The sequence below is a fragment of the Arabidopsis thaliana genome, chromosome 5 (genome assembly GCF_000001735.4).
Source record: "Arabidopsis thaliana chromosome 5, partial sequence".
Classification (NCBI taxonomy): Eukaryota; Viridiplantae; Streptophyta; class Magnoliopsida; order Brassicales; family Brassicaceae; genus Arabidopsis; species Arabidopsis thaliana.
The window spans coordinates 2,143,963-2,157,950 of NC_003076.8; the positions used below are offsets into that span (position 1 = coordinate 2,143,963).

General features: G+C 38.1%; 4 protein-coding genes across 12 annotated transcripts; 3 read left to right on the top strand and 1 right to left on the bottom strand.

Moving 5' to 3' along the window:
- The first annotated feature begins 562 nt into the window (after nt 1-562).
- On the top strand, nt 563-4,388 carry AT5G06930 (nucleolar-like protein). Of its 3 annotated transcripts, none has more exons than NM_001342912.1 (8): nt 563-596; nt 1,106-2,207; nt 2,301-2,487; nt 2,566-2,775; nt 2,857-3,030; nt 3,114-3,278; nt 3,390-3,503; nt 3,597-4,388. In NM_001342912.1, exons 2-8 carry the CDS (start codon nt 1,177-1,179, stop codon nt 3,885-3,887), a joined length of 2,172 nt encoding a protein of 723 aa, NP_001331473.1. In that variant the 5' UTR covers nt 563-596; nt 1,106-1,176; the 3' UTR covers nt 3,888-4,388. The 3 variants fall into 3 exon arrangements, with proteins under 3 accessions (NP_001331473.1, NP_001318495.1, NP_196310.2); NM_001342911.1 differs by having other exon boundaries at nt 584-961; nt 3,597-4,077; NM_120775.4 differs by lacking the exon at nt 563-596 and having other exon boundaries at nt 1,037-2,207.
- On the bottom strand, nt 3,926-6,809 carry AT5G06940 (Leucine-rich repeat receptor-like protein kinase family protein; the record flags this gene model as incomplete). Its single annotated transcript, NM_120776.2, has 2 exons — nt 3,926-4,462; nt 4,538-6,809. The coding sequence occupies 2 exons, from the start codon at nt 6,807-6,809 to the stop codon at nt 4,116-4,118; spliced, it is 2,619 nt and encodes an 872-aa protein (NP_196311.1). The 3' UTR covers nt 3,926-4,115.
- Nucleotides 6,810-6,877: 68 nt separating this feature from the next.
- On the top strand, nt 6,878-10,624 carry AHBP-1B (bZIP transcription factor family protein). Of its 5 annotated transcripts, none has more exons than NM_120777.3 (10): nt 6,878-7,169; nt 8,099-8,160; nt 8,253-8,426; nt 8,526-8,597; nt 8,686-8,745; nt 8,867-8,944; nt 9,022-9,073; nt 9,361-9,632; nt 9,726-9,971; nt 10,066-10,624. In NM_120777.3, the coding sequence occupies exons 3-10, from the start codon at nt 8,361-8,363 to the stop codon at nt 10,210-10,212; spliced, it is 993 nt and encodes a 330-aa protein (NP_196312.1). In that variant the 5' UTR covers nt 6,878-7,169; nt 8,099-8,160; nt 8,253-8,360; the 3' UTR covers nt 10,213-10,624. The 5 variants fall into 5 exon arrangements, with proteins under 5 accessions (NP_196312.1, NP_001078539.1, NP_001031845.1 ...); NM_001036768.2 differs by having other exon boundaries at nt 7,075-7,173; nt 8,104-8,160; nt 10,066-10,598; NM_203015.1 differs by having other exon boundaries at nt 7,084-7,169; nt 8,099-8,164; nt 10,066-10,583.
- Nucleotides 10,625-10,783: 159 nt separating this feature from the next.
- OBF5 (OCS-element binding factor 5) lies at nt 10,784-13,757 on the top strand. Of its 3 annotated transcripts, none has more exons than NM_120778.4 (9): nt 10,784-11,083; nt 11,699-11,845; nt 11,928-11,999; nt 12,091-12,150; nt 12,251-12,328; nt 12,404-12,455; nt 12,611-12,882; nt 12,962-13,207; nt 13,292-13,757. In NM_120778.4, exons 2-9 carry the CDS (start codon nt 11,780-11,782, stop codon nt 13,436-13,438), a joined length of 993 nt encoding a protein of 330 aa, NP_196313.1. In that variant the 5' UTR covers nt 10,784-11,083; nt 11,699-11,779; the 3' UTR covers nt 13,439-13,757. The 3 variants fall into 3 exon arrangements, with proteins under 3 accessions (NP_196313.1, NP_974745.1, NP_001332658.1); NM_203016.2 differs by having other exon boundaries at nt 11,715-11,845; NM_001342914.1 differs by having other exon boundaries at nt 10,786-11,083; nt 11,917-11,999; nt 13,292-13,748.
- The last annotated feature ends 231 nt before the right edge of the window (nt 13,758-13,988 follow it).

The following is a 13,988-nucleotide window of genomic DNA, read 5'->3' on the forward strand; positions in this document are numbered from 1 at the left end:
GATTTTTTTTTTTTTATGCATATAACACATTCATTCTTTTTTTTGTTTGTTAATAAGGAAATATTGTTTTTAGTAATATGTAAATGTTATTATCTCTATAATTTATTTTTCACTTTTAAAGTTTAAACCAAGACTACCATTCAGTAAAATAATATAAAATCTAGTTGTATCATTTATACAAGGTAATCATTCAACTTCACATATTTCTCTGTATTTATAGTTTTTGTTCTACCATTGACTATTCTTCATCTTTTATTCGTGTCATTTTTTGTTTGTCTTGTGGATAATACACAACCAAAAATATTAATTTGGAAATATATAAATTAACGGATATAAAATAAGGAAACGAGGCCAAAAAATGTGGTAAAACGTCTTATTGGGAAGATCACGACCTGTAGGTGTAACCGAATCATCCTAATTTTGATTAAACTAATCACCGACCGATCCAGAGAGATCGAAAAAGACGTAATCCTCTTTTAAACCTGATCGAGTCACACTCACAAAACCATAACTGTTATTCCCTCAAAATCCTCTCATTTTTTCTCTTAATTCTCTGCTCACCAAACTTGGATCTCGCACCAGTTTCTTTGTTTCAGGTAACATTCATTGTAATATTGCATCATCACTCACATATTCCTCCGATTTTCATTTATACATCCTCGTTGTTAGCTTCATCAATCTCATCATTTCATTAGAAACCGATCAACAGAGTCGTTTTTGTGTGTATTATAATTAAGTAATAGTAAGACACAAAGACGTGCTCATATGCTGTTAATGCCCCCATGTGTCGTGGTAAGCGGCCAAAAAAAAAATATTGTTTGCAAGTTGATTTAATTATATTTTAATAAGTAGTATATGAATGAATAGTGGGATCTGATGAATGAATGAAATGTTTGTTTGTCTGTGAGGAAACATCCGTTGCTGTCACGAGTTATGACCAAGCTAATAATGTCCGTAAAGTGTGAGCAAACTTGTGCTCATGTTCTCTTGCTTGCTTCTCAAGATTATAATCATCATGAATCTCTCAGCCTTACTTATCTTATCTGACTTTTTTTTCTTCTCTTTGATTGACTAAGACAATAAAGCTTCTTGCATTCTTCTGCAGAATGTGATTTTGAGGATCTTGAGAATTTCAACTTCATTGTCTGTTAGTCTCTCTTGTGAATTTCTTTGGAGATGAAAAGATTCGAGAGGCCAAGAACTTCGATTCACTCGCAGCCAAGGACCAGTACCAGTTCAGGTAAGAAAGATCAGAAGCCGCGTAGTAGTAGTAGTAAAGGATCTGGTGTGAAACCGTTGAATGCGGCTCAGCTGGTTTCTAGAGTTTTAGATGCAACAACAGCTTCTGAGCCTTCTTCAGTCGCTGTAACTGATTCAACTACTGGATCAGAGTCTTCTGAAGTCTATGAGAATGTGAATGTGCATTACATGGATGATGCTAATGAGAAATCAAGAACTGATGGCAATCTAGTGGGTTGTGAAGAAGAAGAAGGTAATGGTGATGAATCAGACACTGAGACAAACAATGGGTCTGTTTCTTGGTCTCAATGTGAACTGTTTTCCCCTGAAGAGAAGAAATCAGAAAGACCATCAATGGTTTCCAAAAGTAAAAGCTCTCAGGATAGACCTTTAACATCTAAAGGACGTACTAATATTGCTGATTCGGTTAGATCTCGATCCAATACCTTCCACAGTACTGCTAGAAAGACAGTAAGATCGAGTAAGAGTCAGGCAAAAGCTTTGTCTGATTTCTCCTCTTATAGAAGCTCTGAAAACAACAAGGCTTTCTCTTCTGCTTCACCAGTTGATTCAACGCCTTTTGAGGAGGGGAAAGAAGATGATGAGTTTGAAGATGCTTTGAATAGCGTTCATAACAATGAGAGTGATAATGAAACACTTGTGTACAAGGAGAAGAAAAGGAGTGATGTGGAGAAAGTCTTAGCTCAAAAGATTGAGACCATGGAAGCTCGAATCGAGAAACTTGAAGAAGAGTTGAGAGAAGTGGCTGCTCTTGAGATGTCACTATACTCTGTATTTCCAGAACATGGGAGCTCATCACACAAGTTGCATAAACCTGCAAGAAATCTTTCTAGACTCTATGCACTTGCTAGAAAAAATCAGAGTGAAAACAAGATAATCTCAGTAACCAAAAACATTGTGTCTGGTCTGTCCTTGTTGCTGAAATCCTGTGGAAGTGATGTATCGAGGTAATCAAAAGAAATGTTTCTTCTTCTTGTACATATGTTGTTCCTATAGGTTCTGGTGAATCTTATTATTTGCTTGTCTTATCTTTGGCTCAGGTTAACTTACTGGTTGTCCAACACTGTCATGTTGCGAGAGATCATTTCACTGGATTTTGGTAGCTCAAAGCTAAATGGATTAAATTCTCTTAAAGAAGATTGGGGTGATGTGAGAACTCTGATAGCGGCATTAAGAAGAGTTGAATCATGTTTTTTCACCCAAGCAGTTGAATCTATCTGGTCACAGGTAACTATGTTCAATGCAAGCTGAAATAACATGTTCTGCAGATGTTAAATGGCTTTAGATTTCCACTCCTTCTGTTAGGTAATGATGGTTCATATGATACCTCAAGGAGTAGACTCGACGATGGGTGAAATGATCGGTAATTTTTCAGAACCAGCAACATGTGACCGGTTACAAGAGAGCTTTTCTGTTAACCTATGGAAAGAAGCTTTTGAGGAGGCTCTTCAACGGCTATGTCCTGTTCAGGCAACAAGGCGTCAATGTGGTTGTTTGCATGTGTTGACCAGAATGGTACACTTTTTTTCCTTTCCTTCTTCTGGTGGAATGTTGGTTTCTCTTCTGGACTGAAAATGACATGTTCTGTCTAATTAGGTTATGGAGCAATGCATTGTAAGACTTGATGTGGCTATGTTCAATGCTATTCTCCGTGAGTCGGCTCATCACATACCGACTGACTCTGCCTCTGATCCCATTGCTGACTCAAGAGTTCTGCCAATTCCAGCAGGGGTTTTGAGCTTTGAATCTGGAGTAAAACTGAAAAACACGGTATTCACGTTAACCATTTGATGTCCTTTTTTCTAGCTAGATATGAGTCACAAGTCATAAAGCTAATATAAACGTTCATACAGGTTAGTTACTGGTCGAGATTGCTTACAGACATCTTTGGGATTGATGTTGAGCAAAAAATGCAGAGAGGAGATGAGACATTTAAACCTTTCCACTTGCTCAATGAACTGAGTGATCTCCTTATGCTTCCAAAAGAAATGTTTGTGGACAGTTCCACCAGAGATGAGGTATGTATGCTTCATGATTTAGAACTGCTTATCAACCCTACAAAGCTGTGATCTCTTATATTGCTTGGTTTCTTCATCTAGCTTCTTGTTTACTTTTTTGGGTTTCCACAGGTCTGCCCATCAATTGGCCTGAGTTTGATAAAAAGGATAGTATGCAATTTCACCCCCGATGAATTCTGCCCGTATCCTGTTCCAGGAACTGTGCTTGAGGAACTCAACGCTCAGGTTGATCTACTTATGTTCTGTGCTTTATTGACTGGGTACAAAGAAAAGTTGTCTTGCTAAAAGCCTAAACCTATGTTGTTTTTGTGTTTCCAGAGCATACTTGAGAATAGAAGCTTATCTAGAGATACAGCTAGAGGCTTTCCTCGGCAAGTCAATCCGGTTTCATATTCTCCTCCTTCTTGTAGCCACTTGACAGACATTGTTGCAGAGTTCAGTGTCAAACTTAAGCTTTCTATGACACACAAAAATGGATACAGCAGCAACGAGAAGGTAGAAACACCAAGATCTCCTCCATACTACAACGTCATCAAAGGGGCTGTAGCGAAGGATAACCTCAATCTTTCTGAGACTAATGAAAGATACAGACTCCTTGGAGAAGCCTAAACCTGGCTTAAATTACCAGAAAGTGCCTGCGGAAATTCCAAACTTATCGGGAAGTACATTAAAAGTCCAATTCTTATTATCCTTGAAGATCAAATGACCAATGTACATTACTACATACTCTAATGTTACACAAACAAAACATACCATCTTGCTCTTGGACCATTTCCATAAAAGCTTGATTTTTGAGTTCAAACCAGTGCTAAGAAACGGTCTCTCTTGGTTTATTGTTTATGCGGAAACTGGTGAGACAGAAGAACTAATACCCTCAAGCAGTTTAATAACTTTAACCAGTGAAGGTCGTTTCTCTGCAGCAACGGCGGTGCAATCTAGAGCAATGTCTAAGGTCTTTCGCATGTCTGATTGGCAAGAATCGGACAAGATCTTTTGGTCAAGAACTTGTGCAGCTCCATCTGTCAGGTTTATCTTCCTCCTGACCTGCTTCACTATGTCAAGGGACTCCCCAGAAGAGCCTTCTTCTGCTTTCTCTGCGCTTTGTCCCGTTACAAGTTCTAGTAATACAACACCAAAACTGTAAACATCCATATCTTCTGTTGCTTTCTTGCTGTAATGGTTTTCTGAATCACATCAAGGAAAAAAATTTCACTAAAGGTTTGCATGTACAGAAAAACTCAGTCGTCCTAGATATTTACCTGGTGCAGTATAGCAGGAGTTGGTGTTTGCATGTACCAGAGACTGAAAAGCAGTTTCTCCAACGATATGGTCAAGAGCAAAATCAGAGAGCTTGGGTTCGAAATCTTTGTCCAAGAAAATGTTTGCTGATTTTAGGTTCCTATGGAGTAAGTGTGGCACATAGTCTTTGCTAATGTAAGCCAATGCTTGAGCAACACCTAGTGCTATCTTCAACCTAATACTCCACGGCAGTTGGTCGCCAGCTCTCGATAGCATATCATGTAAGCTACCATTTTGTGTGAATTCATAGATCAAGAAGATCATCTCGTCTTTGAAGCAAAACCCAAGAATTCGAGTAATGTTCTTATGCCGTATCTTTGCTATGGTTCTCACTTGAGCTTTCAGAGATTTCGAGGATATATTCTTAGAATTCACAAGCTTCTTCACAGCTAATAACTCCCCACTAGATAAACTGAGAACGTATACTTCACTTCCGGAAGGACAACTTTCATTCACCACTTTCATCAACTCATGCTCAGTTAACTTGAAGGGATAATAAAACTCCGAGCGCCAAGTACTCTTGAATTGCACTTTCTTTCGAGAATAACGATATAACACCGCAAGGAAAGTGGCAATAGCAAGTGCTAAACATATCAAAGATAACACCAACGCTTTACCACCTTTTTTATGGAAGTTAGACCGATCAGAGGAGCAAGAATTGGGTAAACCGGGTCCACAAAGCTCAGGATTTCCTTGCAGAAAGGAAGCTGGTAACCCGGAGACCAGAGAGTGAGGTACCTCACCTGATAATCCATTGAATGACACGTTAAAAAGAGCAAGCTTTAGGTTCTGTAAGCCTTGAGGGATCAAACCAGTAAGACTATTATCAGATAGATCAAGATAGGTCAGAACATGTAAATCAGCAAGTGATGGCGGGATTTCTCCGGTGAATGCATTGCCTGCTAGAGACAAAGAGACAAGCTTCTTGCAGTTTTTCAGTTCTGGGATCTTTCCTAAGAGCCTATTGTGAGAGATGTTTACAATACTAAGGACAGGTGAGTCGCAAAAATTCGGCGGTAACTCTCCACTAAACCGGTTTTGTGAAGCAGAAAACTTATACAAGCTCTTAACCAATCCAAGACCATGTGGGATTTCACCAGAAAAGGAATTGTTGACTATCTCAACTTGCTCCAATGCAGAAGCCAAAGACACAGACTCTGGCACTTGACCTGTGAACCGATTATTATCCGCTCTAATAATCTTAATCCTGGGTAATTTCCACAACACAACTGGAAACTCACCAGAAAATCCATTGTTCTGCACTTGAAGCCTCTCCAGACTAAGGCATTCACCAATGGAGTTAGGCAATGACCCTTCAAAGAAATTCGAGTGGAGAGAAAGGTTAATAAGCCTTTTACCACTGCAAATGCCACTAGGGAAAGAGCCAGATAACTTATTCTGTGAGACATCAAGAGACACTAAGTTCTTGAGAGAAGGGCCTAATGATCGAGGAATCTCACCACTCAGGTTGTTCAAACTCAGATCCAAGGTTCTCAAACTTGTCAAACCAACAAACGAAGTAGGAATCTCTCCATGGAACCCTGACCTATGCAACAGAAGCTGTTCAAGCTTGTCTAGCTTCCCAAGAAAAGAAGGAATCTCACTAACCAAATAGCTGTTTTCAGACAAATCAAGAACAACAAGCTCACTTAGCTTCCCAATAGCAGGAGGGACGATACCAGTGAGCAAATTACTTCCCAAGTTGAGAACTTGGAGATTAAACAATAACCCTAAATCTTCTGGAATCATACCTTCGACATGGTTACTGCTAAAGTCAATAACTTTCAAGGAACTAAACTCAGAAATCTGATCAGGGATTGTGCCCCAGATGAGATTAGAGCTGAGATTAAGAGTCTCTAAAGTAACACAACGAGACAACTGAAGTGGGATAGGCTGATTGAAGAAGTTCAAGGAGAGGTCAAGGTGAGTGAGGTAAGGGAGGTCACAAATGGAGTCAGAGATTTCACCAGAAAGATTCAAACTTTGAAGGTTAATGGAAGAGACGTAAAGAGTAGGAGCTCTAGTACATGTGATACCAGTCCAGTTACAATGGTGCGAAGAAGAAGTGTTAAACCAACCTGAAAGAGAGCCTTTTGGATCATCAAAGGAGGCTTTGAATCTGAGAAGGTTACCAAGTTCCTCGTTCTCTGTGAAAGAGAAGGTCTTGGTGAAGAAGAAGAAGAATGTCAAGGCTAGTGAGATTGAAAACTGGTGCTTGAATCTGGTAGCCATTAATGAGTTAAGAATAGAGAATGAAGAGGATCTGCTGAATGAGTGAAGTAGTGAGAGAGTGAGAGTGAGAGTGAGAGTGAGAGTGAGAGTGAATTGAATTTCAGGTGTTGAAAATACGGGGTGGGTTTTGCAATTATAAGATAGTAGGGTTGGTTAATGGTAAAAATAAAGAGTATAGGGTTTAGTTTGAAATTTCCCGTTAAATTTTGGTCGAGGGTCTATGGGGAACTGGTAGATTTGTAGACAAAACGACGTCTCGGAGATTGGAATTTCGGATCGTGTCTCTCTCTGTTTCTTTGTTTCAATCCGATTTCGAATCAAGCCCTTTACTTGTGCACCTTCAAGATTTCGTTTTTCCAGGTCAGTTTCTTCATCAAGCCAACCTTTTTTTCTAGGGTTTTTCTTCCTTTGTTTTTTTTCTGGGAGTTTTCTCCTTCACAGTCCTAAGAAGCTACTTGTTAACTCTGTCTTTTTGCTTTTGAAGTTAAACCTAGTTGACTTTCTCAAGCTTAAAGAGTTCAGCTTTTTTTTTTTTTTAATTGGTGATTTTGTTCTTAATTTTGAGCTACCAAAATCATCGAATTAAATGTTAATCTCTTGAATTCTGTTTCGGTGGTAGTTTCTTGGTTTGAAATCATAGCTGCAGCTTCATGCCGAATTCTCACTGGTTCTAGATTTAGAGTTTAGCTTTTTTTTTTTACTTTACTCGGATATGAATACTGAGTAAGGAATTGAGTCAACTCGGATGTGAATACTGAATAGTTTTTGTTCTAGCTAGAGTTGCAAAACTAAGAGATTCAGCTACTGAAGCTACTTTAGTGTCATTCAAACTGAATTGAAATGATGTGTGTGAGTGTGACTGTACCTAATTTTTCAAACTCAGGCATTTTCGACTGTGCCAACACCTTAAGTCTCACTGATTTTGACTTTGATCCGCGAGCTAAGCTTAAGGTCTGAATGAGTTTCTCAGACTTTGTAGATTGTGCAAGCTACATGTCTGATTGGGTTTGATGAATTGCTTTAAAGGTTGTGTTTTTGATGGGCTATTTTTGTCAGTCTGTTAGCTACAAACAGATTGTTCTTATATATTTGACTTTGTGACTTATGGTAGTCAGCAGAATTTCCCTTAGGACACTTTGAATAAGTAAAGGACTCTTTAGCATTCTTTAGCTGGCTTGTTTAACTGAAACAAACTAGAGAACCTTTTTCTTGACTTTATAGGACATAATTGAAAACTATGTTAGCAAAAGAGATGGTATGTAATGCTGTTTTTTTTTGTGCTCATTCAGCGCAGCCAATGCTCCGGGTGACCAACATTTGTTCCTGATTCATTTCCTATTGATTCGTATTGGTAGGTGTTGATCTTTCTTTTATATTCTATCACCTAATTTTGTTCTTTCTGTCTTTTTTTCTTTTTCTTAATTTCCTTCCGAATCCTGGCAGTCTGTGCACACAAGAGAAATTTCAAGAAGTTGTTACTAAAAGAGAGGCCACAAGTGGATATTGTCTTTGTTATCAAGTGTTAGTACAGAAAAGTGGTGAGAAAGTAATATGGCTGATACCAGTCCGAGAACTGATGTCTCAACAGATGACGACACAGATCATCCTGATCTTGGGGTTAGCTCATAATCTGGCTAGATTTTATCACTTATATTCTTCAAAATAGTGTGATTTTTTATGGACCAAACAAAAATTCTGGTGTTAATTTTAATGCAGTCGGAGGGAGCACTAGTGAATACTGCTGCTTCTGATTCGAGTGACCGATCGAAGGGAAAGATGGATCAAAAGGTGACATGTCCATCTCTGTAGATAAGATCACTGTTTTTATTCAGCCAATTTATAATCTCTTTTTGTTTCCTTATATTTTGATCCATAGACTCTTCGTAGGCTTGCTCAAAACCGTGAGGCAGCAAGGAAAAGCAGATTGAGGAAGAAGGTATATTACCTTCCATTGGTTTTATCTTTTTTTACTTTTTCTTTTCTTTTTAAATTGGTGCATCGCTAGAAGCATAGCTATTTGGTACTACGTTAATTCCTTTTAATTGCTCCCTCCATAGGCTTATGTTCAGCAGCTAGAGAACAGCCGCTTGAAACTAACCCAGCTTGAGCAGGAGCTGCAAAGAGCAAGACAGCAGGTTCAAATTTGTTTCTTATTTCTATTGATTTTTATTTTGTTATTCTGTATACCTAACGGTAAATTTCTTGTTTCTAGGGCGTCTTCATTTCAGGCACAGGAGACCAGGCCCATTCTACTGGTGGAAATGGTTGGTTGCTTATTCTCCATTAGTTTTAATTATGTTTATTTTTTGGCTTCTAATTTGTGTATAAGTTAAGTTCATATATCAACTTCCTGTTGACTTGGTGTAGACTGATCAATTAGTACATCATATCTCATCCCATTACAATACACTGGGTTATCAGAGTCAGTGGCAGACTGACATGGTTCTGATAGCAAAAACTGTTATTCTAATTAGCACTGGTGTAGATTTAGATTTACAAGATGACGAATCTCATGGGTTTGTTTTGATCATGTATAAATTTTTTAATTCAGGTGCTTTGGCGTTTGATGCTGAACATTCACGGTGGTTGGAAGAAAAGAACAAGCAAATGAACGAGCTGAGGTCTGCTCTGAATGCGCATGCAGGTGATTCTGAGCTTCGAATAATAGTCGATGGTGTGATGGCTCACTATGAGGAGCTTTTCAGGATAAAGAGCAATGCAGCTAAGAATGATGTCTTTCACTTGCTATCTGGCATGTGGAAAACACCAGCTGAGAGATGTTTCTTGTGGCTCGGTGGATTTCGTTCATCCGAACTTCTAAAGGTGAGGTCAAATTTCACTTTGTCTTCACCGATTGCATCTGTTTCTACATAGAACATAAAAAGAATGGTCATAGGGAAAAATGTGTTGAAACAGCTTCTGGCGAATCAGTTGGAGCCAATGACAGAGAGACAGTTGATGGGCATAAATAACCTGCAACAGACATCGCAGCAGGCTGAAGATGCTTTGTCTCAAGGGATGGAGAGCTTACAACAGTCACTAGCTGATACTTTATCGAGCGGGACTCTTGGTTCAAGTTCATCAGGGAATGTCGCAAGCTACATGGGTCAGATGGCCATGGCAATGGGAAAGTTAGGTACACTCGAAGGATTTATCCGCCAGGTACAACACTTGTGATGTTTTGAGATGATATCTTAGTTAAGAGTATATATATATATCAATAGGTTAATAATCGTCTCTTGGTTGGTGGTGGCAGGCTGATAATTTGAGACTACAAACATTGCAACAGATGATAAGAGTATTAACAACGAGACAGTCAGCACGTGCTCTACTTGCAATACACGATTACTTCTCACGGCTACGAGCTCTAAGCTCCTTATGGCTTGCTCGACCCAGAGAGTGAAACTGTATTTTGGTCACATGTCAGCTGTACAAAATCCATATGGACACAAAACCAGGAGAGACTATTAATCAACACTTGTCAGATTCTTCTTACCAAATCCATCAACAAATAAGCAAATTTCTGGGAAACAAAAGACTCTTTGTATGTAGGTTTCTTCTACATGGTTGTGGTAATTCATGTTGTTTTAGTTGTAGTCATCAGTTTTTAATTTAGCATTTGAAAAGTTCAATGTTGTTTATATAGCATCTTCGATTATCTTAGAAAGGTTATTGAATTTTGTTTTTTTTTGTTACTTTTGTGTGTGGTAAAGGTGTTTTAACCTTGCAACTTCTGTACTGTAATCATTTAACAATATTAAGATGTTCTATTTGAGTTTTGTAGTTTCATCGCTTGTGTCTTAAATCTTATTTAGTGAGGATTCTAATGTAAACTTCCAAGAGATGATGAAAATGAATTTACATTCAAAGTAAGTGTGATAGATTTTTTTGTAATAAAAAAAGGGACATGTCATTGTCAAAACCAAGAATTATTTTGTTTTTAGAAAAAAGAGAGTGTTGCAATTTTCAGAGGACTTTTTAACCCTCAGCATCTAGAGGTCCACCATCACTTGAGTTTCGTCTTCCATTCCTGTTTTTTTTCAGAGACCGGCAAAATAAAAAAAAAGAAGATCGTACAACTAAAAATACCTCAAAGAAGGAAGATACAAAAGTAGTAACCTTTGTTGGTGATTGATACTATATCTGTTGTGGGTTTTAGACAAAGACCACGTCTTTGCAGTTGTAGATTGGAATTTTCCGGATCTTTCTCTAAATCGCTTTTTCTCCGAGCAACTTTTGTTTGGGGTTAAGCTCAAAGAATCCGTTCTTTTCAGGTGAGTCTCTTCTTCAATAGTCTTAGGGGTTTTAGTTCTTCAGTTTTCTTATTCTGCCTCTGCTTTCATGATTGTTTTTTTCCATTGAAGATTTTGACCTTTGAGGGAATTTTTTCCTTTTTGCTTTATGTACGTGTTAAGGATCCAAAATCATTATTTCGGACACTATTTAAACGAATTGGTTGAGATTTGATGTTATGAAGCTTGAATTTTGTGTCTTTTACTCTGTTTCCGGGGCTAGTTTGCTAAATTCTGAATCTTTTAGCTCTACTTCAGTCTAATGTTCAGATTAGTTACTGTTTCACCTCACGGAGAGCTTTACGCTATAGAAGTCCGTTGGTTCTCATTTCAAATCATATAGGCGTGCTTATTGTTTACTTTGATTCTCTGGCTTTGAATACTCAAAGTTCTTGAGGTCATTGGTTGCTTCACAGCTATGTGTTAAGTTTAGTGGTTTGGATCTTTATGTTAGTGTGACATAAATAGGGTGATGTATCGTATCATTGTTTCCACTTTCTTGATTCTACTTAATGCGTTGGTTTTTGGCTTAAAAATATGTTTTCTTTCTCTATAACTCTAATCTTTTGTTTATGTTTACCATCTTACTTTTGACAGTCTTTACTCCATCTAGGGTACCACGATTGGATCGGTTTTTATCTGATGATTTAGTAACAGAGATTTTGAAGAAAAAGAAAAATGGGAGATACTAGTCCAAGAACATCAGTCTCAACAGATGGAGACACTGATCATAATAACCTAATGGTTAGCTTGTAAAATTTCTAGGTCTTGCTTCTTTATGTTCATTAAATGGCCAAAGTTTTGAAATAAAACAGTATTTATGCAGTTCGATGAAGGGCATTTGGGTATCGGTGCTTCTGATTCTAGTGACCGTTCAAAGAGTAAAATGGATCAAAAGGTGAATATAAACATCTCTATTTTGCAAGAGTTTGGTTTTTGTCATTGAGCCTTTCAGTTATGTTTTTCTTGTTTGTTGTTGTAATCAACAGACGCTTCGTAGGCTCGCTCAAAACCGTGAGGCTGCAAGGAAAAGCAGATTGAGGAAGAAAGTATGCTTAGATTTATGTTCATAGTTTCAATTCTTTTATGTTTTTTACAAGCATAGCTATTTGCAAACTCTAAGATGTTTGTTGGTTACTGCACTTTTAGGCATATGTTCAGCAGCTAGAGAACAGTCGATTGAAGCTAACACAACTTGAGCAGGAGCTACAAAGAGCACGGCAACAGGTTTTAACTTTGTTCAGCTATATTTGTGTAGATATTTGCTCTGTTGCATACATAACATTTTTCTCTTAATCTTAGGGTGTCTTTATCTCAAGCTCTGGAGACCAAGCCCATTCTACCGCTGGAGATGGTGAGTTAGCTGAATCATAATTCATAACCATTTATTGATGATGTGGTTGAAAATTTTAGTTTTGTTGGTTATAAAGTAGAGCAAGCACTAGTTTGGTTGATGGTGTTGATCACTTTCTTGTGAGATAATTTTTTATGAATGCTTCTCTTTTACAGGGGCAATGGCATTTGATGTAGAATACAGACGATGGCAGGAAGATAAAAACAGACAGATGAAGGAGCTGAGTTCTGCTATAGATTCTCACGCGACTGATTCTGAGCTTCGGATAATTGTAGATGGAGTAATAGCTCACTATGAGGAGCTTTACAGGATAAAAGGCAACGCAGCTAAGAGTGATGTCTTCCATTTATTATCAGGGATGTGGAAAACCCCAGCTGAGAGATGTTTCTTGTGGCTCGGCGGTTTCCGTTCATCAGAACTTCTCAAGGTAAAAAACACACGACCAGGTTCGGTTTATTTGGTCTCTTCACTAGCAAGTTTCCAAACTTTTTACTTCTCTACTACAGCTTATAGCGAGTCAGTTGGAGCCCTTGACAGAACAACAATCGCTAGACATAAATAACTTGCAACAGTCTTCTCAGCAAGCAGAAGATGCTTTGTCTCAAGGGATGGACAACTTACAGCAATCACTCGCTGATACTTTATCGAGTGGGACTCTCGGTTCAAGTTCATCAGGGAATGTAGCTAGCTACATGGGTCAGATGGCCATGGCGATGGGGAAGTTAGGTACCCTTGAAGGATTTATCCGCCAGGTACGTTACAATTTTGTTGTTTAACATCAAATGAAAAAAGTATTTTGCAGTCAGTTGATAGAACCATCTTATTGTTTGTGGCAGGCTGATAACTTAAGGCTACAAACATATCAACAGATGGTGAGACTATTAACAACCCGACAATCGGCTCGTGCTCTCCTTGCAGTACACAATTATACATTGCGGTTACGTGCTCTTAGCTCTCTATGGCTTGCCAGACCAAGAGAGTGAACCATGACTCTATTATACTTCAACGAAGGTCCAGAAAATTTGAGATTCTTAGCATAAGATTTGACGACTTTAGACACGTAGCTCGTATACAAGATTATGATTATACTGTTTTGTGTTGTAATGTTTGTGTGTAATGAATGTATCTTGAAATCATAAAAGTCCCGTAACATTTGAAAAGCATTAGGATACTAAAGAGAAGCAGTGACTTTGGTTTTGTACAATATCATTACAAATTATAAACACAGTCATTCAGTTTCTAAGCGAATGTAAATGAGACATAACAAAGAAACAATAGTGGATGAGTTGAAAGGAGTTGTCGCTCATGATTACGAGAAGAGAAACAACGAAAGCAATCAAGCATAGTCTACGCATGCATTTATAGCAACTTGTATTATATCCAAATCCTTGGATTTCTTTGCACAATAGTTTGAACTTGGTTCACGTCACGGTATGAGTTTCTCATAGACGCTATTAACATCAATCCTCAAAATACATAAAAGAAACATTGGTCAAATATTAAACATAAATGGGATTTCAACCGTCAATTAAT

What these genes read in the sequence shown, in the direction of transcription:
- OBF5 (NM_120778.4), top strand. Translation starts at nt 11,780, where the DNA reads ATGGGAGATACTAGTCCAAGAACATCAGTCTCAACAGATGGAGACACT. An exon ending in CCATTCTACCGCTGGAGATG is followed by an intron (nt 12,456 to 12,610) that starts GTGAGTTAGCTG and finishes TCTCTTTTACAG; the next exon opens with GGGCAATGGCATTTGATGTA. An exon ending in GTTCATCAGAACTTCTCAAG is followed by an intron (nt 12,883 to 12,961) that starts GTAAAAAACACA and finishes TCTCTACTACAG; the next exon opens with CTTATAGCGAGTCAGTTGGA.
- AT5G06930 (NM_001342912.1), top strand. Translation starts at nt 1,177, where the DNA reads ATGAAAAGATTCGAGAGGCCAAGAACTTCGATTCACTCGCAGCCAAGG. An exon ending in TGTGGAAGTGATGTATCGAG is followed by an intron (nt 2,208 to 2,300) that starts GTAATCAAAAGA and finishes TCTTTGGCTCAG; the next exon opens with GTTAACTTACTGGTTGTCCA. An exon ending in TTGAATCTATCTGGTCACAG is followed by an intron (nt 2,488 to 2,565) that starts GTAACTATGTTC and finishes TCCTTCTGTTAG; the next exon opens with GTAATGATGGTTCATATGAT.
- AHBP-1B (NM_120777.3), top strand. Translation starts at nt 8,361, where the DNA reads ATGGCTGATACCAGTCCGAGAACTGATGTCTCAACAGATGACGACACA. An exon ending in CAGATCATCCTGATCTTGGG is followed by an intron (nt 8,427 to 8,525) that starts GTTAGCTCATAA and finishes ATTTTAATGCAG; the next exon opens with TCGGAGGGAGCACTAGTGAA. An exon ending in AGGGAAAGATGGATCAAAAG is followed by an intron (nt 8,598 to 8,685) that starts GTGACATGTCCA and finishes TTTGATCCATAG; the next exon opens with ACTCTTCGTAGGCTTGCTCA.